The sequence below is a fragment of the Phascolarctos cinereus genome, unplaced genomic scaffold, assembly GCF_003287225.1.
Source record: "Phascolarctos cinereus isolate Bilbo 61053 unplaced genomic scaffold, phaCin_HiC Scaffold_5;HRSCAF=322, whole genome shotgun sequence".
NCBI lineage: Eukaryota > Metazoa > Chordata > Mammalia > Diprotodontia > Phascolarctidae > Phascolarctos > Phascolarctos cinereus.
Window position 1 is genome coordinate 181988466 of NW_027555958.1, and position 24406 is coordinate 182012871.

Consider the following 24406-nt stretch of genomic DNA (forward strand, 5'->3'; position numbering starts at 1 on the left):
CTAGAAAATTTTAAGAGTGAATCGTCTCATACACTGTGATATATTTTGGATTTTTATTGGTGCATTTTAGATTTAATAAATGCTTCTTCAACTGAATTGAAAGTAACATTCAGAAACTCCATAAAGTTATCACCTACCCCTTTGAAGTAGACCTGTACGAAACTTAATAACATGTCTTTATTGAACTACCAACAGATATCGGGTAATGATATTCTGTTTATAATAAATTTCTAGAGAAATTATAATCAAAATTACATTTCCACCAGGTATGTCTTATGGACAAAGCAGCAGTGACCTGGAAGCACTGCATCAGGCCTATCATCATATTGATCAGTCTTTGGGAGACACAGATGAACCCAAAATTGAGAGTAGCAAGAGCTTAGTGCAGGATGTTCTTCAGGAAACGGATGAGTGCTCAAAAAACATCTCTACTCCTGAATCTGGTAAAATGCTCATAACTGTGACATGATTATTGCTTTGTTTGGTAAAACAGCAACCACCGATAGAAATGCTCTTACTTATGTTCCCAGGATATAGAAATATAGCCTTAAGCAGTAGGAGCTCTTTGTTGTTATAGGATACTTTTGGATGATGTTTAATGTAACTTACATATAATTCACTGTATTAATAGTAACACGTGTGTCTTTTATTGTGTCTATCCTCATTTAAAGGATTAACTCAAAAACACTACTAAGCATCATAGATTTAGCTAAAGTTACAACCATCAATAGGGTAAAATTTCAATTTCCCAAAATACATCTTGAACAATAAGAAAATTTAAATGTTTAAAACATTTTATTGATTTAATGAAATTACATCTTTTACATATTTTTAACCTATGATATAGAGCAGCTGGGTGGTGTAGTGGATAGAGCACTGGGCCTGGAGTCAGGAAGACTCATCTTCCTGAGTTGAAATCTGGCCTAAGATATTTACTTAGTTGTGTGACCCTGGGCAAGTCACTTAACCTCTTTTTCTCAGTACCTCATCTGTAAAATGAGCTGGAGAAGGAAATAGCAAACCCTAAATGGGGGTCACAGAGAGTCAGACATGATGGAAAAACCACTTAACAGCAACACCTATAGAGGGTCAGTATATATTTGGGTCAGTATACAGAACTGGCTTTCATTTATAGTCAAAGAAGGCCCTGTTTATGGTATAGAAAGACATCCCTCTCTGTAGTTGAAGGATATTGTTTATATTATGCTGACAAACCATTTGAAGAAAATGTAATTTTGATTCTAATTTTCTCTTAGAACTGATTTTTATTTTTAGCAATTCATATAATTCTTTTATTCTCCTAGCCCTGCATACTGTAGAGGAGTTGATGAAGCCTATTAGAATGGACTCATTACATGGCAACTGTTTTAGTGGTCAGCCTGTCAGGTAGCTATTTCTTTGTATATGTTCAATTTTTTAAATAGAGGCCATGGATAATTTTAAAACAATTTACTCTGATTCAAAAATATTTCTGTTTACTTATTATTGTTTTATACTAGTATTATCAAGTTCAAAATCAGTTAGATTTTTATGTGCTCTGATTTCCTGGGATTGATCCTTTTGGATAAGTATCAAAATTTCTGGTAATTAGGAATTTTGCCTAGTTATTAATTGCCTAAATCAGGTCAAGAATCAGTACTAGTATATTTAATTGGGATATCCATAAAGTGTATGATTTATGACCAAATTTCTGAATATTTTCTAAATGTTATTTACCCTATATTTTAAATTTTGACTACTCACTTCAGTGTCATATTGGGTTAAAGCTTTTTGAAATATAGAAATAATTTGGTTCAAAACTATAGTATATTTTTTTAGAGTAGAATGCTGTCATATATTGTGATAAACTTAATTTTTTTGTAACTGCTGTAATTTTGATCTATCAGTCAACAAATGTTTATTAAATTTCTGCTGTGTGCCCTGCACTAGGCTAGGCACACAGGAAACAAGGACTAAGAAAAAAACAATTCCTATTCATGAGGAGTTTGTATTCTAATGGAGGAGATAACAAGTACATATAAAACTATGTAGAGCATAGCATTAATAAATGTACACGCAAATATAAGAATATGTAGCATAAAGTTAAGAAATAAAAATATAAAGAAACACAAAGTAGTTAAATACAAGGTAGTTTGCGGGGGAGGGTGCTAGCAGTTGGGGAGATCAGTAAAGGCTTCATGACACAAATGGTGCCTTGACTGCATCTTAATTGAAGAGAGAGACTATCTGAGGGCTAGATACTAGGGTGGTACATTCCATGCATGTGGAATGGCCACTGCACGGGCAGAGATATAAAATATAGAATATTATGAGTGAGGAACAAAGAAAAGGCCATTTTAATTGAGTTTCAATGTGTAAGAGGGGAGTAATGTCCAATTTGTCTGGAAAAGTAGGTTGGGGCCAGATTGTATAGGGCTTTAAAAGTTAAACAGTGGAAATTATATTCTATTCTAGAGGTAATAGGAAGCCACTAAGGTTGGTTAAGTAGGGGAGTGACATGGTCAGTTCTACACTTAAAGTTACTTTGGCAGTGTGGTCTAGAATAAATTGGAGTGTTGAGTGACTTGAGACATGAAGACCAATAAGAAGTTGCAGTCATCTAGGAAAGAGGTCATGAAGGTCTGAACTAAAAAGTAGTTGTGTCGAGTGGAAAGAAGGGGCCAGATGCAAGAGATGTTGTAAAGGTAGAAAGGGCAAAATTTGGTGCCTAACTGATTCTGTGGGGTGAGGGGTCAGACATGATGTTGGGATTATGAGCCATGGACTGGAAGGATGGTGGTACCTTTAACTGAAATAGGGAAGTTTTGAAGAGGGGAGGTATTAATGGCAAGGAGGAAGTTCAGTTTTAGACACATTAAGCTTATTATCTCCATGACATACAGCTGGAAATGTCGAATCAGCAGTTGGTGATACAGAATGAAGCTTAGAGGGGAGACTGGAACTACATATCTACTTAGAGATGGTAGTTAAACCCATGGGATCTAATGAGTTACTGAGAGAGAAGAGTATAGAGAAGAGAAGAGGGCCCAGGACAGGACATAGTGGAATATTCAGTTAGAGACCATGGTATGAATAATAATGAGTAAAGGAGACTAACAGGGAGTGAGTAGACAGGCAATGAACCAGGAGAAAGTAATGTCACAATAAAAAAAAATCATGATTTCTTGTTCTATTTGATACAATTATCTACTTGAATCTTGAATTTTGAAGGAAGGAAACTATATAGTATGGTTGTAGGATATGTGTATGTTTTCTTATATAAAAATTATATAAATCTTGTTAGCTTTGGTCATTGTTAAAAAGATTAAAATAAAAATATTTCTTTATACTGTAGTGCCTAATACATAGCTGGTGGTTTAAAAAATGTTTGTTAAATGAAAGAATATAAAGACCAAATGAATAAACACAATTACATGATAGTGTCTAAATACACTATAAATATATTTAGAAGTAATAAAGTTAAAAGATTTGAGTCAACAAATCTTGGAAGATCAATAAAAAATAATATTTTCTGCGTTCTCTGCATCGTTTTTTAGCATGAAAAAACCGATTGATAGTAAGACAACTGAATTTGTTAGTCCTCTACCTCTTAAGAAACAACCTCCTGTAATGTCTCATGAGCAGCCACAGCAGCAACATTTGGATCAGGTTTTTGAAAAGAATGAGAAGAATATTTTTTTGCAAAAGACTACAAACAAAATTAGTGAAAGTAGTTTACCAAGAGTGACTCCTACTGAAGAACATCTAGATAAAATGCACCTTGATCTTTTAAGAAAAAAACTGTCCCAAGATTCTTCACCCTTAGTTCATGATAGTAAAATTAATCAAGTAAGTATTATTTCAGATTACTAAAATTTTTAATCAGATAAATTATAGGTGTTACAAGTAATACATATTATCTTAATTGCAATACTTGTTGTCCTGTAAAAAACACTGACTGTGGAGACAGAAAGACTGGATTTGCATCCCAGCTCTGCTGCTGATTGCCTCTGTGATATGTGTGATGTTAGACAGGCCATCCAGTACCTCTAGTTTTAACCTAGTTCCCTTATCTGTAAAATGAATGTTTTGGCTTAAATAGCTTCTGATGTCCTTTCCAGTTCTGAAATCCTCTGATCCTGTAGAAATAGCTGATAACACTTCATTGAAAGATGTAAAGAACCACCAGTCTTTACCTGTAACAGATAATGAATTTTTTAGAAAATAAGCTTGTTGAGCTAAAAAATAGGTCCCTTGTATTAGAGTTTAGCAGAATTTTCTAATGCGTAGTATGGCTGTCACTATAGTACTGCTTACTGTGTGCCAAAAAATATAAATTGGACATAAAATTTGACTGGTAAACAGAATTGGATTTAATAGTCATTCTTATTCTATATTTGTAAAACCCAAACCCTGTTTTTGCTCCTGTTTTGCATCTTTTCTGCTGTGGACACTGATTTAGATTTTATAAAGTATGAAAAATTATGTTCCCATCATGACTTGTCCACTCCTGTCAAGGTTTGCAGAAATATATGAAAAAAACATTTCATAGGTGTATCAATAAATAGATTGAACAAGGGGAGAAAAGGCGTTTAGTTGGGTTAAAGATAAGTCTGCCCCACTTTCTGCACACTATTCATGTTGTTTGGTCAGTGAAGGTAATGTTTTCTATGAAAGATTTTAATGTGCTGATTTTGTAGATATGGGTCAGAATGTAAAAGATTCAGTAAGGTACACAGAGAGCCCTTTGTTGTCCTTCCCTGGTCATCTTCTCTTAAAAACGAATCTTTAAATGATCATTGTAACTTACCCATGTTTTTACTTTATTTACTCCTGTAGTTAAATTCCAAATACTTAAGTAATCTGTGCTCCTCTCAAATTCTTATTCTGTACAGGCCATCAGATCTCAATTACCTCAGCTGAGCTCCGGAGAGGATGCTGTCAGTCCTGTTATCAATAAACAGGCAACATCCAAGAAGACAAGAAGTACACCTCCTTTACTTAAGAGAAAATCACAGAGTGGACCCTATGCATCTGTGAGCAGCTCAGGATATGGAAAATCATATTCACCATTAAAAGCTTTTTCTACTGTTGAAAAGAAAACATCAAAGGACATTATGAAAAAGGAAAACTTAAAATCCAAATCCCCTCCATATAAAATCAGGCAAAAAGGTAATTAGTTATGATACTTTAATAATTTGTACTTTCAGACTTCTGTCACAGCTCAAAGTACAAAAAGAACCCTTTTCTATTTAGTTCATATTTCTTATAATTGTGTACTAAATTAAATCAACCAGTAAGCATTTATTAAATGCCTGCTTGTGCCAGACACCATACAAGGCACTACAATGCTGAGTTTATCATTATGTTCATTATTATTATAGGTTGCAGTTTATTCAACAAGACTCGGGCTTCTCTCACTTAATTTACACTGTTCTGTATTTTCCGACATGTTTTTTGGTTGTGCTGCACTACTAAGACAAAAATAAAACAGTGCTTATCCACAAAGAGCTTACATTTCTATCAGGAGAGACAATATACACATTAAACAAGTACGTAATAAAATACAAGGTTGTTTTGGAAGGAGGAGGCAATGGAAATTGGGAGTCAGGAAGGCTTCATGTAGAAGGGAGAGCTTGAGCTGAGTCTTGAAAGCTGTAAGGGATTCTCAGAGGGATACGAGAGGACTGAGTGCAAGACCTGAGATGAGGCACCTCTCCTGTGTTGTAAGGGACGGCACAAAGGCTGATTTGCCTGGGATCACAGAGCGCAGAAAGGAGAGTGATGTCTAATGAGACTGGAAAGGTTGTTTGAGGCCAAGTAATGAGGGGCTTTAAAAGCTTACCAGAGGAGTTTGTATTTTATCCTACAAGCAACATGGAGCCACTGGACTTCATTGAGTCCCGTAATGATATGGTCAGATCTGCATTTTACAGAAATCCTTTTGGTAGTTCTGTAGAGATACTCTGGGGAGGAGAGAATTGAGACAGAGAGACCAGTTGCAGTGGTATAGATGAGAGGTGATAAGGGCCCAAACTAGCAGGAGGGGTATGTTAATAAAGAGAAGGAGTCAGAAATAAGAGGCATCTCATCTTCCCGAGTTCAGATTCGGCTTCAGATACTTACTAGCTGTGTGACCCTGGGCAAGACACTTAATCTCTGTTTGCCTCACTTTCCTCATCTGTAGAATGGAGATAATAGTAGTCCCTACCTCCCAGACTTGTGCAGATCAAATGAGATGATATTTATAAAGTCCTTTGCTCAGTGCCTGGCCCATAGTAGGCACTTAACAACTGCTTATTCCCTTTCCCACCCTTCCCTTCTGTTGAAGAAAGTATTCATGACATAAAGGTATGAGGCTGCAGTTCATTCATTTATTCAACAAGACTTGGGCCTCTCATTTTATTTACACTGATTCGTATTTTCCGACATATTTTTCATTGTCCTCATCTATTCCTGTCTTTGCATTGAAGTCCCAGAATGTCATAGCATATGTTCATTTAATTTGGAAGTCTTGTCGAGGTCCTCATAAAATTTCTCTACTGTTTCATCTTTTCTGAGAGAAGCTGGAACATAAATTGAAATTATTAAATTGGGGTTTTTTTGCAAGTTGTTATCATGATCACTGCAATATGAGATAACCAGATATCCCATGAAATGTTTTGTTTTGTTTTTTTGTTACCTTTGGCTGCATACTAAAACCATCTAGGCAAAACTATGAGCCATATTTGTGTTTAATTAAAACTGCCTTCTAGTTTTGTTTAGAATAAGAATATTTAGACCGACACGATTCAATTCCTCCAATACTAGTGGTAATAATAGTTAACTTTTATGTAGCACTTTAAAGTTTGAAAAGCACTTTTCGTGTTTTCTCATTTAATCCTCACTACAACCCTGTGAGGTAAGTACTTTTTTTATCCCCATTTTACACATGAGGAAATTGAAGCGTAGAGAGATAAGTGACTCACCTGAAGTTTTATAGCTAGCAAATTAGGTAAAATTTGAACTCGGGTCTTCCTGAATCCAAATCCTCTATCCACTACACCATTTAGCTGTCTAGTAAGTCCACTTCTTAATCATTGGATAAGGATCTTGTATTTATAGTGTCAATGACCAAGTTAAAGTTTATAGATAGTCTAAAAATTGTGTGATTCCAGGTAATTTTGTATTTTTCTTTGTTTCATTGGTTGCCACGGACAAAGAATTTATCACCAATTGTCCACTCCACTGGCAGTGAGCTTCTTCTACTTTAGAAAAGATGGTACCACAAAAGTAGCCTCAAGTCTACTTTTGGAACAATATCTCAGGCCTTTCCAGCAAGCTTGAGCTTTGCTGGCACAATATTTGTGAACCAGGGTCACCTCCACACCATGATGAGGCATTGGAGTAAGAACTGATAGAGATCGATGTACATATTAATTGTTTAATCTGTCCTCACTTTCGTAGTCCATCCACTTGGTGTCTTGTTTTTTTGTTTATAATGTTCAAGTGAAATCATATCTCTGGAAACCATGTATTTCAAAAATTAGTTCAATCTGTTTAGAGAATTAGAATTTGTTGAAACATCGGAGATTTTGAAATATGGATCCCCCCCACCCCAGCCAAAAAAAAAAAGCCAAGTACGCATGACATCAGTGCTTAAAACATTTAACCTGTGTCACCAGGTTCAACCTGTATTAAAGTCTTATTAATTAGCAGTGAGAAGATATTTTTATCCTTGGTTCCTTATACTTGTTATGCTATAACAATGTGACTAAGTGCTTTTCTTTTTCTTTTGCAAAATTTAGGAAATTTATTTGCAACAAAATTAATAAGATCTGGAGCTGCAGGTAAACAAGTGACCAAAACTGAAAGTTGCCTAGCCACTCCTAATAAATCACTTGCTAATGACCCTCAGCATCAAGTTCCTCCAGAAGTAGACTCCCAAGTACTGTGTCAGGATGTAAGTCATGATACTTTTGCGTTCTTAAAAAAATATTAAAATAGAATAAATGTCAAGAGTGACTGAGAAACAGTTATGATTTAGCATTTGTTTTAAAGTGAAAAATTATTCATTGTTGTTGTTTTATGCTCATATTTGTATTCAAACCATGTAAATCTACCATAGCAAAATTATTTTTTTTCTAAATAGGATTCCATCCTATGCCCTGTGGGAAACCAAGAGAGAGAACTGTATTGGCTAAAAAGGGTTCAAGAGGCAGAAGAAAAGTGGAGTGGAGCTCAAGCCATAATTGAACAAATTAAAGCCACCTTCTCAGAGAAAGAGAAAGAACTTGAAAATAAGATGGAAGAAATAAAGAAACAACAGGAAAAGGAACTTTTTAGAGTGAATCAAGATAATTATATACTTCAAGCCAAGGTGTTATAGCAATTGGCCTATTTTTTCCCTGTCAGTTTACGCAATATACTCCCTTCTGTGTCTGTCCTTGTCCTTTTCTGATTATTATTGCTTGATATATAGTAAGTTTTCCACATAAAACTTGGATGAATATCCTAAGGAACTTCCCCTTGTTAGAGAGTCCAAATTGGCTCAGCTTTGATGGTATCCAACTTGTTGGTAGTAGAATTAATCCTCATTAACTAGAAAACATAATTTCTGTCTCCTTTATGACTGGCTTTCAAGTCTGACAAACTAGTCTGATTGATTTTGTTATTTTACAATTCAGTGGAATTGGTTTCCACATGAGGTAGGGAGCCCAAGGTACCTTAGGGCCTAAAAATCAGTTATTTATTTAGTCAGAAACCATTTCATTAATGAATATACACAGTAAGGACTCTTCATTCAGGCCAGTGATAGTGCATTTTAATTTGGATTGCCAGAGTAACCCCCAATAATTGGAGTGGGGTTTAGGGAAGGTTTAATGGGAATCCTTTATACAGTCTGAATAGTGTAAGGTTAACTGATTTTCTCCTATCTTCTATAAAATCTTAATATATTTTTCTGTACCCATTTTCATTTTAAAAACTTTATATAGAAAGTGTAAAAGTTATTCAGGGAAATCTAATACCTAATAATAAATATTTTAACATATATATATATACATATGCACACACATATATGGGTGTATATGTAGATATATTTCTGTTAGGGCACAATATATGCCAGTTAGGGCACTGGACTTGCAATCAGGAAGACCTAAGTTAAAATCTAGCCTCAGTAATTTAGTAGCATGGTAACCCTAGGCAAGTCACTTAAACTCTTTATGCCTTGGTCTTCTCATCTTTAAAATGGGAGAAATGTACCTACATTGCAGAATTGTTGAGATAATACATATGAGGCACTTTGTAATCCTTAAAGTGCTCTGTAAATTCAAGCTGCCTTCTATAACCCTAACAGAGTATTAGAATTGCCAGAAATGCTTTGATATAACATCATCTTATCAGTAACATGGTTTAATGACCTAGACTCCAAGTATTGTCTTGTAAAGTCAGAACTTTGCTTTTTATTGTTGTTATGCAATCATATCAGTCGTGTCCAACTCTTCTGACCCCATTTGGGGTTCTGTTGGCAAAGATACTGAAAGTGTTTTGCCATTTCTTTTCTCCAGCTCATTTTACAGGTGAGGAAACTGAAGCAGAGTTAAGTGACTTGCACAGAGTCACACAGCTAGCAGATGCCTGAGCCTGGTTTTGTACTCGAGGTCTTTCTGACTCCAGGCCCAGCGCTCTATCCACTGTGCCACCTAGCTGCTTTTTGCTAGACATCATTACAAAAGCTTACTGAACAAATTATAGCCGAGTGCCTTAAACATAGTAGATGTTTAAGTATACATTTATTGATTGAATCAATGAATAAGTGTACTCTTCCAAAAAAAAGTCATACAAGTTAGGGGAGAACTGAGTTATAAAGAGATTCCACTTAAGGACATATATAACATTTTAGAGTTAATTTCATAAAGTGGCATAAGACAATGTATTATTGTCTTAATTATGGCAAAATCCCAGTGTGGTAAGATAATACAAATAACGTAAAGGCCAGTGCAAGATTATTATACTTTTTCTCCATTTCTCTTTTCCTTTTCAGTCATCTCCCCCAAATTTAACAGGTTTTGTGCTTTTTTTCAAAGTTGAATAGCTTTGAAGAGACAAACAAAAAGCTAAAATGGTTTAACACTGGAGAAACAGCTGGGCCCATCTCTGAAGAAAAATTAAAGCAAATCCAGAAAGAAATCCAAGAACAGGAGACCCTTCTTCAAGGATATCAGCAAGTATGGCAATTCTTATAATGGTAGATTTCTCTTCTCACTTTTTGTTAAAATGAAGTATCTTAAAATATGTGTATGTTACTTTGCAAAAGTTTGAATGGCCTCAATGACTCCATTATAAATCATTTTTAAATGTTTCTTAGAAACTATTGTGGGAAGGAGACATTGTAGCTTTCTAAAGTACTTTCAGAAGGACGTTGTTTAATGCTTGAGTTTTTGCAATGAAACATGATTTTAATCAATTAAATCATTTTGTGCAACTAAATGGCCACTTAGTCATCTGATGATTGACATTCTGCCACTTCCAGATGTTTTTTTTCTTTTTTTTCTTCTTGCATTCTCTCATTCCTTATCTTTTCCTCTATTCTTCCCCCTTGCTATGCATGAAACCTGCCAGAGATGCTAAGTCACATAGTAATGCCTGTACAGTAATACCTCTATAATAACATTTGTCCCATGGTGACTATAATCTTTACTGCAACAGAAATGGATTAACTATATGGATATACCCCTAAGCTAGTGAATTCTGCTTGGGCACTGTGCCTTGAGGTAGATGGTAATATAGTCACATAGACTTATTGTTTAAATGCTCTTCTCTAGGCATTTAGCACATGATGAGGCCAACTGGGCTTTTACTATATAAAACCATAATTATTAAAGTTAGATTAGTAATATTTATTAAATTCTAATTACTGTTACATAACATTAAGAGAAAATACAATTTGAAGATCAAAGAAATATAATTCTTAGGCATTTATGTATTCTGTATTTCCTACTTGTAACATACTAGGCTCACTCAATGCCTGCTGCCACTTCTGATACCCATTCATAGCCTTGTTCTTTCCCTCTTTACTTGTATCACAAATCTTACCTGTAACTAAGACTCTGAACTTTAAAGCTGGAAGGTACTTTAAACATCCTCTAGCCTAATTTCCTCATTTGCAAATAAGAAAACAGTGAGCCAGGGAAGTAATCTTAATTTTTCCCAAGGTCACAAAGCTAGTAAGTGAGGGAACCAAGACTTAAACTTGATTTAAGAAAAACTCTGTGACACAGTTCTTTAACTTCAGAAGTATTAGTCAGATCTTCGTATTAAGCCTAATTACTATCTTGCAAGTTTTTATTCCTTGACTGAGCTTCCAGAAATGGTCCTCCAGCTATGATTTTTCTTCTTTCAGGCTATCAACAGAAAACATGATTGGGGGGAAGAAATCAGATTTGGATTTGTCCTGGGTACTCTTATCCCCAGCTCTTTGATTTTCTCTTCTGGTTGAGATAAAAATATGGTGTCAGTCTCTAACTCATCTTCCTTTGAAGTTCATGAGTCCAAGAACTCTTTTGCTTTAAATGCTAATAATTTTACTTTCATTAGAGCTTTCAGTTCTGGATTATTTCCAATTAGCTTTCTACTGTGAACAAATGCTGGTTTTTGTATACAGACTATTATTAAAATCACTAAAACATTCTGCTAAACTAAAGTGTAGTATAATGGGAAAAAGCATTAGACTCGAATCTGAAGACTGGGACTCAAGTTCTAGCTGTCCCTTTAATTCTGAGAGATCATTCAAGTCATATAAGGTCATTGGGCTTCAGTTTCCTTATCCATAAAATGAAGGAGGATTGTACTAGATGATTATTCTGTGACACCCTTTAAGCCCTGACATTTATGATGACAGAGGCAGCATGGATTAATAGAAAGAATGACTTGAAGTCACGAACTTTGAATTTGAATCCCACTTCAGATGCCTTTGTAACCAACTTAAGCCCTCTGAGCCTCCCCTGTGAAGTTTTCAATCATCCTATCTATGAAGTGGAGATAATTCTTGAATTACCTCTAAGGGCTGGTGTGTAGATATTGCTTTGTCAAATTCAGAGATATATAAATGTGAATCACCATCATCATCTTTTGAACCAGATATACAAATCTTCACTCATAGTGGCCTATAAACACAGAGCAACATTGAGAAGCTCAATCAATTATCATTAACCACTTTGTTTCATTTTCTCTTATTTTACATTTACACACAAAATCTCATAAATGGCATATTCAAACATTTTTCAAATAACAAAATGGGAAAACTGAATAGTGGTAAATGAATCATCTCCTTAAGACACCCTTTAGACAGTTGTAGAACTTCTCTTCAGACTTAGCTGTACTTTTTCTTGATTTGAGAGAAGTGAATCTCCATTATTTGAGGCAGTTTGACATAGGGAATAGAGAGCCAGTCTCAGTCAGCAGGACTTAAGTTCAATTTGACAAAGGCTGGCTTGTGATACTAGGCAAGTCATTTAACTTCTTACTGCCCCAGCTTACTCTCTAAGACTATACATTGCAGAGAAGATGCTGATGTGCATTCCTTACTAGAGTGTTCTCCTGTACCAGTGAAATCACAGTTCCAATTAAAAAGCAAAACTCCAGGTTCCAAAATTTTAACATGTGGTTCACTAGATACTAAGATTTTAAAATATATGTTTATGTTTATTCAAAGAGTGGCACAATCACTATTAATAAAATAGAAAAGACCTTTAAGTTTAAAAAAAATTTTTTGTGATATATAGCCTCTGTCATTGCAGTTGGATTTTAAGCAACATATAATTTTTTATTTCTTTAAAAAGGAAAATGAAAGATTATATAAACAAGTTAAAGAGCTTCAAGTACAAAATAAGAAAAATGAAGAAAGACTATTTAAAGAAAATCAGTGCTTATTGACTGAATTGGCTTCCTTAAAGTAAGTATTTCATAAATTCTTAGACTCCTTTTAGAATTTTACTAATCCGTTTAATGCTAAATAAAGCTGTTTTCTAAATATTAATGCTTAATTCATTTTGCCTGTAGTATTTTAAAGTTTAGCGCTCTATTGTTTTAGTATAGCATGTTAATATTTGAGTTTGCACTAATTCCTGAGAATGTTATTAATCCTGAAATGATTTCTTGATTAATTTCTAAAAACCATTACTTATCAATTTAGTCAGACTTAATTAGCTTTTTGAAAGGGATAATGTCTGTGTTGGTATAGTTGATATAGTGGATACACTTGGTATAAAATGTCTCCTTATCTGTGACATGTTCTCCCACAAGTATGTATAGAGGTGAGGGAGAAAGTGTTCCCAAGCCTAGAAAACACATGTAGCAAAGAGGGGTAACTTGGCTCCTAAAAGGCCTTTTGCTAGAATCTTCAAGATGTTCCCCTTAAGTATAATATAATTACAGTTTTCTTAGGAGCTTTTTGTAGAGAACATGAATCAGCCGTCTCACCTATCCTTAGATCCCAGCTCAGACATTGCCAAGAGCTGTGCCTTCTCATGTGTTTAGCTGGAATACTCTCTTCTATATCTACTTTCTGGAAACTCTCCAATTCTGTCTCCCTCATTTTTTATTAGTTCCAAAGGTATTACTAAGTTTCCTCAGCCAATTGAAACACACTTCCTGTCTGGTATCATTTCACTTCCTCCGGTACCTTTTAGAGACGTCTTAAAATGATCAGAGATTTTCACACTTAGTCTAACGTCTTGGCTGGATGGATAGAAACATGTTCTCATCAAGGTTGGCCTCTTAACGCTTAACTTTAAGTAGGACAAAGAGTTTTAATTATTTACTCAGTCCGTCCCTACCCTTCCACATGTAATCTGCTTCTCATATTTTGAATTAATATTTTGGGTTGTAATTTCTTTGAGATTATCAGTTCATCTCAACTTTAACCTTTTGAGCAAAGGCAAAGAAGCAGATATATGCTAGCATCCAAAGCACCATCTTACTTCTAGACGTGAGTGCTCGTCAAAAATTGTTATTTGTAATTACATATCCACCTAAATAGCAACACTGCCTCTCAGCATCAGTATCCATGACCAGTAAATACATTAGTTATCCAATATTCACATAAGTTTCCCCAACCTATATCAATTAATATTTGGAAGGGCAGTTAGAGGAATTTATAGGGTAAAAGCTTCCCTCTTTTGACAAAGAAACTCTAGAAGCCCCTGGGACCAATATTTCTGGAAGCCTAGAAGGTTATGAATTCTCTAGAGGCCTGGTAAGATCAGTATTAAAGTACTTTTCTTTATTCATTCAGCAGTCATTCACCTCTTCAGCTATTCTTACTAGTCCACATCAGCCCTTCATGAGCTAATGGGAGACAGAGCAGAATTTTTAGTCACATTTACTTTTCAAAATAGGGAAAGAAAAAAAAAAGATATCATAGTGGAAACATTTGAGTAAATATGATATAGCCCTTTAACTCAATCTCTTTATCAGTTACCCTAAACTGCTCCAAAATTAGGGCTATCTTTATTGCCATAGTGTTAGGATCTGCTTAATTCTAATGGTGGAGAATAGCCAATCTTTTTATTCTTTTAGATGGATGCTATTTCATTTTATTTTTGTGTCCTGTCTTATCATTTTTTAATGTTAGCCATCTCAGTCTTTTGAAAGTAAACTGGCTAAAATTCAGAATTTAAAACTAGGGGAATAGAACATTCTGATAAATTGGGCATTCTGATTAACTGAGATTTGCCATTATAAACCATATAAACCATTGTAAAATACATGAAATATGAGTTTTAAAAGAATCAAAATACAATAAGAAGTTTAATATTTAAATTTACTTAATTTAATCTTATGTTTCATGAGGTACTTTAATATATTACAATTCATATAATTTGTTGATGTATTCATCTCATGAATATTAGTCATTCTACAGCAATATGAACATAAACAGTAGACTATATAGAACTGAATCTTTAAGAAACCCAGGATGTCACTTGGGTGTTTCTTTTTAAAAACAAAGCCTTGTTAGCAGATTATTTATTATATGTATCTTATAAAAACAAAATGTAGACTATATTATTTTTAATCCTTTCTGGTTTTTTTGGAATCCAGGATAATTTCTTTTTCTTTCATTCCATAAATATGTATGTATGTCTAGATTAGTACCAGTATATTCTCACAGTATAACTGAGACAAAGGGCTAGTTAATAATGGAGATCTTATTAAAGTAAATTCTACCTACACAGATAATATTTACAATAGTATATAAAAAGCTTTCTAGTAATTTTAAAAACATAAAGGTCAAGACATTCCCCTTAAAAGGTGAAATTGACTTAATATCTTAATGTTAGTTTATGTCTTATTAGTTCTGAACTGAGATTCTTTTTTGAGTTTTTCACTATTCATAATTTTCTTACTAAATAAAAAACTTTGTCTAAGAATGAAACAGTAGTGGTTTTTAAAAAAATGTTAAAATTATGTATTTTCAAATTAAATTAGAGAACAACTGAATAAAAGTAGTTTCCCGTCTCAAGTAGTTCAAGATTCAGAGCCAAACAAAAACCAAAGTTTTACAGAATTGCTAGCAGAACTTCGAACAGCACTGGTAAGTAGCCTGAGAATTATCCCAATTACAAATAGTCAAGACTGTATTAAAAATTCACACAAGATCTGCTATAGTTGAAACAAAAGGTGTAAAACCTTTGAGTTTTATATCCTCAACAGGATATAAAAAAAATAATGAAAAGTGAAGGGGGCCTAGCATTACAAGATTTCATCCTCTGTTATAAAGATAAAAATTATTTGATACTGTTTAAATAAACTAGAAAAGTAGATCAGTAGAATAAGCCAGATTAGCAAGACCCAGAAGCAAACACAATAACCCCATGTTCAGTAAACTGAAGAACATGAATTACTGAGGGAAGGACATCCCATTTCACAAGAACTACTGGGAACATGGGAGAGGAGTTTGGCTAAAAATACATTTCATCTAGCGTCTTCCACGGTATGTCACAACTAATTTCAAATGGATAAGTGGCCTAGACAAAGACTGTCATCATTAAAAACATCAATTAAAAAAAATAAAGAGAATAGAGGAAGGGACTGTTCAGCTCTGTGTTTGGGGGAGAATTCATAAAAAAAATTGGACAGAAATGAGACTATAGAAAACAAAAGAGAACAATTCAGTTATATAAAATTAAAAGGCTTTTGCTAGATCACTGTGCAACCCTAGAATAGCAAGAAAAACTGCTAAGTGAGGAAAAAAATCTGTATCAGATAAATGGCTCGTATGTATAATTAGAACTATTTAAGACCAAGAGCTATTAAGTGATCAAAACACATGTACAGTTTTTTAAATGATAAATGTAAATGATCAGCAACCATATGAAAAATGCTTCATGTTACTAATAATAAAATTAAGATAGGAACAATTCTGAGGTTTTTACTTCGTACTCCTCAATTTGGCAAGGATGATATAAAACACAGAAATAGTCAATATTGGAGTGGCTTTGTGAAGATAAGCAAATTAAATCCACTGTCAGTAGATTTGTGAACTGGTTCAACTCTTCTGGGAAATATTTTGGAATTCTACAAGTCACTTATCTGTTAGACATTTAATCGCGTGATCTCACTATTGGGCATATAACCTCATGTATATGAAGATATTCGTAGGAGAACTTCTGTGTATTCTGGTAGTGAAAAAAATAGGTTTCCATCAATTGGGGAATTAATAGAAATATAGAAAGAGTAATGAACTGATGCAGAGCAAAGAAAGTATCACTGGGAATATAATATGTATAATGATTACAGGAATGTAAATGAAAACAACACTAAAAAGCAACAAAATTCAGATTAATTGTAATGACCATTCTTCATCTCAGAAAACGTAACAAAACACACTTTCAGCCTTTCAGTAGAGAATTGGGAAACAGTGAGTATGGAATGCTGCAAACATTATCAGATAACATTGCTTTGTTGGGTGGGTTTTGCTTAGGTGTTTGCTTTGGGTTATTGGCCAGGGGGAGAGGGACAAGTAAGAATGCATTGGGAAATGACAATAGTGTAAAAAACACTCCATCACAAAATTTGTTGAAATAAAACATTTACAATGTATACAAAGTAGTTCATAGTCATGAAATGTAGTGTTACCATTTTGAATTCATGGAATGTGAAAAATCAAGGACTTAGAAATTTTTTTATTCTAGTTCAAGGCAATAGGATAATACTTTATATCACATTATATAGTTATATCAGATTTTTTTCTATATATAGAAGTTATAGTTTGGTAGACAGGCTTATAGTTTGGTAGACAGGCTTATAGTGCATGTTTATCTCAATTTAAGGAAATCTAATCTCTGGCAATTGAGATTTTACCACACGCAAAAAAAAGGAGATTATTGGATTTAGAGCTAGAAGAAGGGACCCTAGTCCAGTCACCTCATCTTAGAGATAAGGAAAATGAGGTATAGAGAGGTTATAAAGATTTTCCCAGTGTCATAGAGTCAATAAATAGTAGAATAAGAATTCAAACTCAGGCCCTCTAATTCCAAATCCAGTACTCTTCCCTCTCTAGCTTGGGGCTGGCCCAAATAAGGCCAACTAAACAATATACATTGTGGTATATCAATGGACCTATGGAGTTTTAAAACTGAAAAAATAACCTATTGAATTATTCTAGATAATTCAAATAAAATTTTTTAAAATATATTCTCTTTTAAAACTATACTTCAAGTTATCTATATAATAATACCACCATCAGCCAAGGAAATTACTTTGGCAGTGTAAGAATTATTCGAAGATTTTCTGCTTTGAAATAACTTGGACTGGGGGTGGAGCCAAGATGGCAGGGAAAGGTCAGAGACTCACCTGAGTTCCCCCAAATTCCCTTCCAAATACCTTTAAATAATGCCTCGAAACAAATTCTGGAGCAACAGAACCCACAAGGATGGAAACAATTTTCCAACCTAAGACAACTTACAAGGTCGGCAGAAAAGATCTGTTGCACAGAGGTAAGAGTGGAGTGTAATTCAGTGCAGGCCACCCCAGCACAGACCAGGCCCACCAAACCAGGAGCAGGTCTTAGGAGAGACTGAATCAGCAGCAGGGGCAGTGGCTTCTTCCAGAGCTCCTGACCCACAGATAGTAAGTGGGTCAGACACAATTGGTCAGAAGGAGATGATTATAGGAGTGTTGGCACTGGGGGCAGCACTCTGTTACATTGCCCATACCCAGATCTGGGTTGCAGTCCTAGTTGGCAGTCTCAGGGAGAGAGGGAGCACTAACACATCAGAGTTTGTGGTCACAAGAGAGTAGAGACCCTGGTCACAGTTTCAGAGCAGAAAAGAGTGCTTGTGGTCAATCAGAGACCAGACCACAGGCCAGGAGAGTAGTAAACACAGTTCACCTTAGATCATACCATCTTGGAAAAAATAAAAACTTACAGGTCCCTAGAATTATCCTGAAAACAGCTACACAAAAACCCTGAAGCTTGGAACAGTATGTTCTCCACCCTAGAAGCATAGCCCCATTTCAGCTTATGGTTAAAAGTAAAGAAATAGGCTGAAAAAATGAGCAAACAACAGAAAAAGTTTCTGCCTGTAGAAAAATACTTGGGTGACAAGGAAGATCAAAACACACTCAGAAGAAGACAACAAAGGCAAAACTACCACATCCAAAGCTTCAGAGAAAAATATGAATTGGTCTCAGGCCATGGAAGAGCCCAGAAAGGGTTTTAGGAGTCAATTAAAAGAGGTAGAAGAAAAATTGAGAAGAGAAACAAGAGTGAGAAAAAGAAAAATGAGCATGCAAAAAGAGTCAACAGCTTGGCAAAGGAGGCATTAAAAAATACTGAAGAAAATAATGCCTTGAAAAGTAAAATAGGCCAAACAGTGAAAAAAGTACCAAAATCTAATGAGAAGACTGCCTTGCAAAGCAGAATTGGCCAAATGGAAAAAGAGGTGCAAAAAAGTACTGAAGAGGGGGCAGCTAGGTGGCACAGTGGAGAGAGCACCGGCCCTGGAATCAGGAGTAGTTGAGTTCAAATCTGGCCTCAGACACTTGACATTTACTATCTGTGTGACCCTGGGCAAGTCACTTAACCCCATTGCCTAGCCCCCCAAAAATGTACTTGAAGAAAAGAACACCTCAAAAAGTAGAATGGAAAAGCAGCACAAAAATTCACTGAAAAAATAATTCTGTAAATATTAGAATTGGGTGAGTAGGAGCTAATGACTTTATGAGACATCAAGAAACAAATAAAATCAAAAGAATGAAAAAATAGAAGAAAATGTAAAATATCTCCTTGGAAAAACAACTGACCTAGAAAATAGATCCAGGAGAGATAATTTAATAATTATTGGACTGCCTGAAAGCCATGATTAAAAAAAGAGCCTAGACATCATCTTTCAAGAAATTATCAAGGAAAACCACCCTCATATTGTGGAACCAGAGAGTAAAATAGAAATTGAAAAAATCCACTGATCACCTCCTAAAAGAGATTCCAAAATGAAAATTCCCAGGAATATCGTAGCCAAATTCCAGAACTCCCAGGTCAAGGAGGAAATAGTATTGAAAGCAACCAACCATCAAATATCGTGGAGCCACAGTCAGAATAATGCCAGATTTTGCAGTTTCTACATTAAAGGAGTAAAGGGATTGAAATATGATATTCCAGAAGGCAAAGGAGCTAGGGTTATAGCCAAGAGTCATCTATCTAGCAAAACTGAGTATAATCCTTCAGAGGGGAAAAAATGGACGTTGTGTGAAATAGAGGACTTTCAAACATTCCTAATGAAAAGGCCAGAGCTGAATAGAAATTTTGACTTTCAAATGCAAAACTCAAAAGAAGCATAAAATGGTAAACAGGAAAGAAAAATTGTAAGGATTTCAATAAGGTTAAACTGTTGTATTACATTCCTACATAGGAAAATAATACTTGTAATCCTAAAAACTTTCTTATTATTAGGACAGTTAGAAGCAGTATATATAGATAGAGGGCACAGGTGTAAGTTGAATGTGATGGGATGATTACCCTAAAAAAAAATAAAATTAAGGAGTGAGAAACAGGAAAGCCTTGGAAGAAGGGGAAAGAAAGAATAGAGTATATTATGTCACATAAAAGAGGAGAGAAAGAGCTTTAACAAGGAGGGAAGGATAGGAAGAGGTGGAGGGCAGCAAGTGAACCTTACTCTCATCAGAATTGGCTCAAATGGGGAATAACATGCACACTCAGTTAAGTACAGAAATCTATCTTACCATACAGGAAAGTAGGAGGGGAAATGGGATAAGAGCAGAGGGTAGGGGGTAGAATAGAAAAGAGGTCAGACTGGGATAAGTAAAAGACAGAAGCAAAGCACTTTTGAGGATGGATAGGGTGAAAAGAGAGAAAGTAGGATAAACAGAAATAAGGTAGAGGGAGATATACAGTAATCATAACTGAAAAAATGTTTACAAGAAGTTTATCTGATAAAGACTTCATTTCTCAAATATATAGAGAACTGAGTCAGATTTATTTTTTTTTAAATGAGCCATTCCTCAATTGATAAATGGTCAAAGAATATGAGCAGGCAGTTTTCGGACAAAGTAATCAAAATTATCTATAGCCATATAATAAAATGCTCTAAATCACTATTGATTAAAGAAATTCAAATTAAAACAACTCTGAGCTACTACCCCACACCTATCAAATTGGCTAATATGGCAGGAAAAAAAATAACAAATGTTGGAGGGGACATGGGAAAACCGAGGCACTAAATGAACTTTTGGTGAAGTTGTATACTGATTCAACCATTCTGTAGGAGAGCAATTTGGAACTATGCCCAAAGGACTATAAAACCATGCATATTCGTTGACCAAGCAATACCACTACTAGGTTTGTATCCCAAAGAGATAAAAAACAAAGAGGAAAGGAACCTATATGAGCAAAAATATTTATGGCAGTGGTGGCAAAGAATTGGAAATTGCGGGGCTTTCCATCAATTAGGGAATGTTTGAACGTTGTTGTATATTGTGATGGAATACTATTTTGCTATAAGAAATGATGAGTGGGATGCTCTCAGAAAAACCTGGAAAGACTTACATGTACTGATGCAAAGTGAAATGAGCAGAACCAGGAGAATATTGTGTATAGTAACAGCAATATTGTATGATGATCACCTGTGAATGACTTAGCAATGCAATGATCCAAGACAATTCCAAAGGACTTACGATGAAAAATGCTACTCATCTCCAGAGAAAGAACTGAGGGAGTCTAAATGTAGATCAAAGCATACTTTTTCTTTACTTTCTTTTGGGGGAGGAGGGGGCTCTGTTTTCTTTCACAACATGACTAACATGGAAAAATGTTTTGCATGACTGCACATGTATAACATCAAAGTGCCTTCTCAATGAGGGGGGGTTGGGAAGTGAGGAAGGGATAGAATTTGGAACTCAAAATTTTTAAAATTAAATGTTAAAATTGTTTTTACATCTAAGTGGGGGAAATATGACATCAAAAAAAAGAAATGACTTGGACTTAATTTTTTTCTTTGGATATCAAGAAAGAAAAAAACAGATTATTAGAAGAGATTAAAATACTGAAGCAAGACAAACAAGCTCTTGAAGTGGACTTGGAAAAGATGAAGAAAGAGAGAGACCTTGCTAAGGATCAGATTGTTTATACTTCAGGTAAAGCTTTAAGTTTTGCCAATTGTTCATTTACAACAATTTTCATGTGGAAATAAGATCCTTTCTACTATTTCATGTAATGTTTTTATAGAATCCATTAACAACTTTAGGTCGATATTACTTTTATGATAAAACTTTTGAAATTGGATGGAACATAAAAGTACCTTCTTTTTCAAGCATATGAATATATTTCAGTGTTTTGAGTCTGGCATAATCACAGAATGGAATACTATTGGCAAGTATTTTCAACTTGCTTTTTATTGGCTTCTGTTTTATCATATAGAATGCCACCTTTTGTGCCAAATGATGGACTTCTATCCAAAATGTCATTTACCAAATTTCACAGTAAGACTAGCTTTATATATATTATTTAATACATGCTGAAATGTTCCAGATGTTTACAACAGATTACTCCTTCAACACCATTTCCTTGATATAAATGTTTTTGACATTGAGTAAGCATGTTTATTAACAGAGTCATTACCCTGCTCTTTAAGTTTCTGGTTTCCTCTACTAGAAAAATCCTATACTGACATCCATAACTAAATTTTTTTTAAAATGATGTTATTTATTTATTTTGGGCTAGGCAGTGGGGTGAAGTGACTTGCCCAGGGTCACACAGCTAGTAAATGTTATGTGTCTGAGGCCAGATTTGAACTCAGGTCCTCTTGACTCCAAGGCCGGTGCTCTATCCACTAAGCCACCTAGCTGCCTCCTATCAGCCAAGAAGGGTTAGCGTGTTTATTTGACCTCTTAAGGTCATATACCTTAAATTATAACATGGTTCTTCATATTGTTTAAATGTTTCATTAAAGACATCTCAGAGGGGTGGAGCCAAGATGACTGAGTAAAAGCAATGACTGCTTGAGCTCTCCCCCAAACCCTTCCAAATACCTATAAAAAAATGGCCCTAAAGAAATTCTCAAGCAGCAGAACCCACAAAAAGACAGAGTGAAACAAATTTCCAGCCAAAGACAGCCTGAATGGTTGATCAGAAAAGTATATTGCACCAGGTGGGTAGAGGAGTGCAGTTTGGCGTGGGCACACAGGCTGCAGCGAACCTGGAGCAGGCCTCAGAGGACTGAATCACGGGCAGCTGTGGCAGTTTCCAGACCTCTCAACCCACGAACACCAAAGACAACTTAGAAGGTCAGTGGGAAAAGTCTGTTTCTGCGGTGGTGAGAGAGGAGCGGGGTGTCTCAGATCCAGTTCCCAAGCTCGGCCCCAGGGCGGCAGCTGCCTCCTGAGCTTCTGGCCCACAGACTGAGGGGGAATCAAGTGGCTGATCAGAGGGAGATTGCAGGGATCTCACTGGTGGTGCAGGGTTCTCTTGCTTTGCCCATGCTTGGCTCTGGGTCACAGTTCTGGGTGGCAGTCCTGGGGTGAGGAGGAGCGCTGGTGTGGTGGAGCTTGTAGTGGTTGTGGAGAGGAAACCCACACAGTTCCAAGACAGAAAAGAGTGCTTGTGGTCATCATAGACCAGAGCACAGGACAGGAAAGGGGTGGTAAACACCTCGCCCTTGATCATAGCACCTTGGAAGAACTGAAAATTCACAGGTCCCTACAAGTATCTCTGAAAACAGCTGCACAAAACCCCTGAAGCTTGGTACAGTACGTTCTTCACATTGGAAACAGACTCCTACCTTAACAAAGAATTTATAACTCAAGTAATTGGCCAGGATCATGAGCAAGCAGTGCAAAAAGAGTCAGACTGTATTGTCTTACTTTGGTGACAAAGAAGATCAAAACACACAACCAGAGGAAGACAAGGAAGCCAAAGCTCCAAAGCCTCCAAGAAAAATATTAATTAGTCCCAGGCCATGGAAGAGCTCAAAAAGGATTTTGAGAAGCAAGTAAGAGAAGTAGAGGAAAAACTGAGAGTGGTGCTAAAGGAGACCCAAAAAAATACTGAAGAAAATAACACCTTAAAAAATAGCCTAACCCAAATGGCAAAAGAGGTCCACAAAAAGCCAATGAGGAGAAGAATGCCCTAAAAAGCAAAATTGGCCAAATGGAAAAGGATGTCCAAAAGCTTACTGAAGAAAATACTTCCTTAAAAATTAGAATGGAGAAGTTGGAAGCTAGTGACAATTTGAGAAATGAAGGCACTGTAACACTAATCTAAAAGAATGGAAAAATAGAAGAGAATGTGAAATATCTCATTGGAAAAACAACTGACCTGGAAAATAGATCCAGGAGAGAGAACTTAAAAATGATTGGACTATCTGAAAGCCATGATCAAAAAAGAGCCTAGACATCATCTTTCAAGAAATTATCAAGGAAAACTGCCCTGATATTTTAGAACCAGAGGGCAAAATAGAAATTGAAAGAATCCACCGATCACCTCCTGAAAGAGATCCCCAAAGGAAAACTCCTAGGAATATTGTAGCCAAATTCCAGAATTCCCAGGTCAAGGAGAAAATATTGCAAGCAGCCAGAAAGAAACAATTCAAGTATGGTGGAAACACAATCAGGATAACACAAGATTTAGCAGCTTCTACATTAAGGGTCCGGAGGGCACGGAGTATGATGTTCTGGAGGGCAAAGGAGATACGATTACAACCAAGAATCACCTACCCAGCAAAACTGAGTATAATCCTTCAGGATAAAAAATGGTCATTCAGTGAAATAGGGGACTTTCAAGCATTCCTGAGGAAAAGACCAGAGCTGAATATAAAATTTGACTTTCAAATACAAGACTCAAGTGGAACATGGAAGAGGTAAACAGGAAAGAGAAATCATAAGAGACTTATTAAGGTTGAACTGTTTACATTCCTGCAGGGAAAGATGGTAT

The 24406-nt window shown here is 35.4% G+C and overlaps 1 protein-coding gene across 3 annotated transcripts in view; it reads left to right on the plus strand.

Annotated features, from left to right (window-relative positions):
* The window catches only part of CEP162 (centrosomal protein 162), a 106594-nt gene that overhangs the window by 47366 nt on the left and 34822 nt on the right, over positions 1–24406 (plus strand). For all 3 annotated transcript variants that reach the window (XM_020969919.2, XM_020969920.2, XM_020969921.2), the window contains exons 10-19: positions 267–443; positions 1305–1386; positions 3537–3828; positions 4875–5151; positions 7767–7921; positions 8111–8338; positions 10047–10187; positions 12801–12913; positions 15448–15553; positions 21486–21612. In XM_020969919.2, the coding sequence (XP_020825578.1) occupies positions 267–443; positions 1305–1386; positions 3537–3828; positions 4875–5151; positions 7767–7921; positions 8111–8338; positions 10047–10187; positions 12801–12913; positions 15448–15553; positions 21486–21612 (1698 nt within the window). The remainder of the gene's footprint in view (positions 1–266; positions 444–1304; positions 1387–3536; positions 3829–4874; positions 5152–7766; positions 7922–8110; positions 8339–10046; positions 10188–12800; positions 12914–15447; positions 15554–21485; positions 21613–24406) is intronic.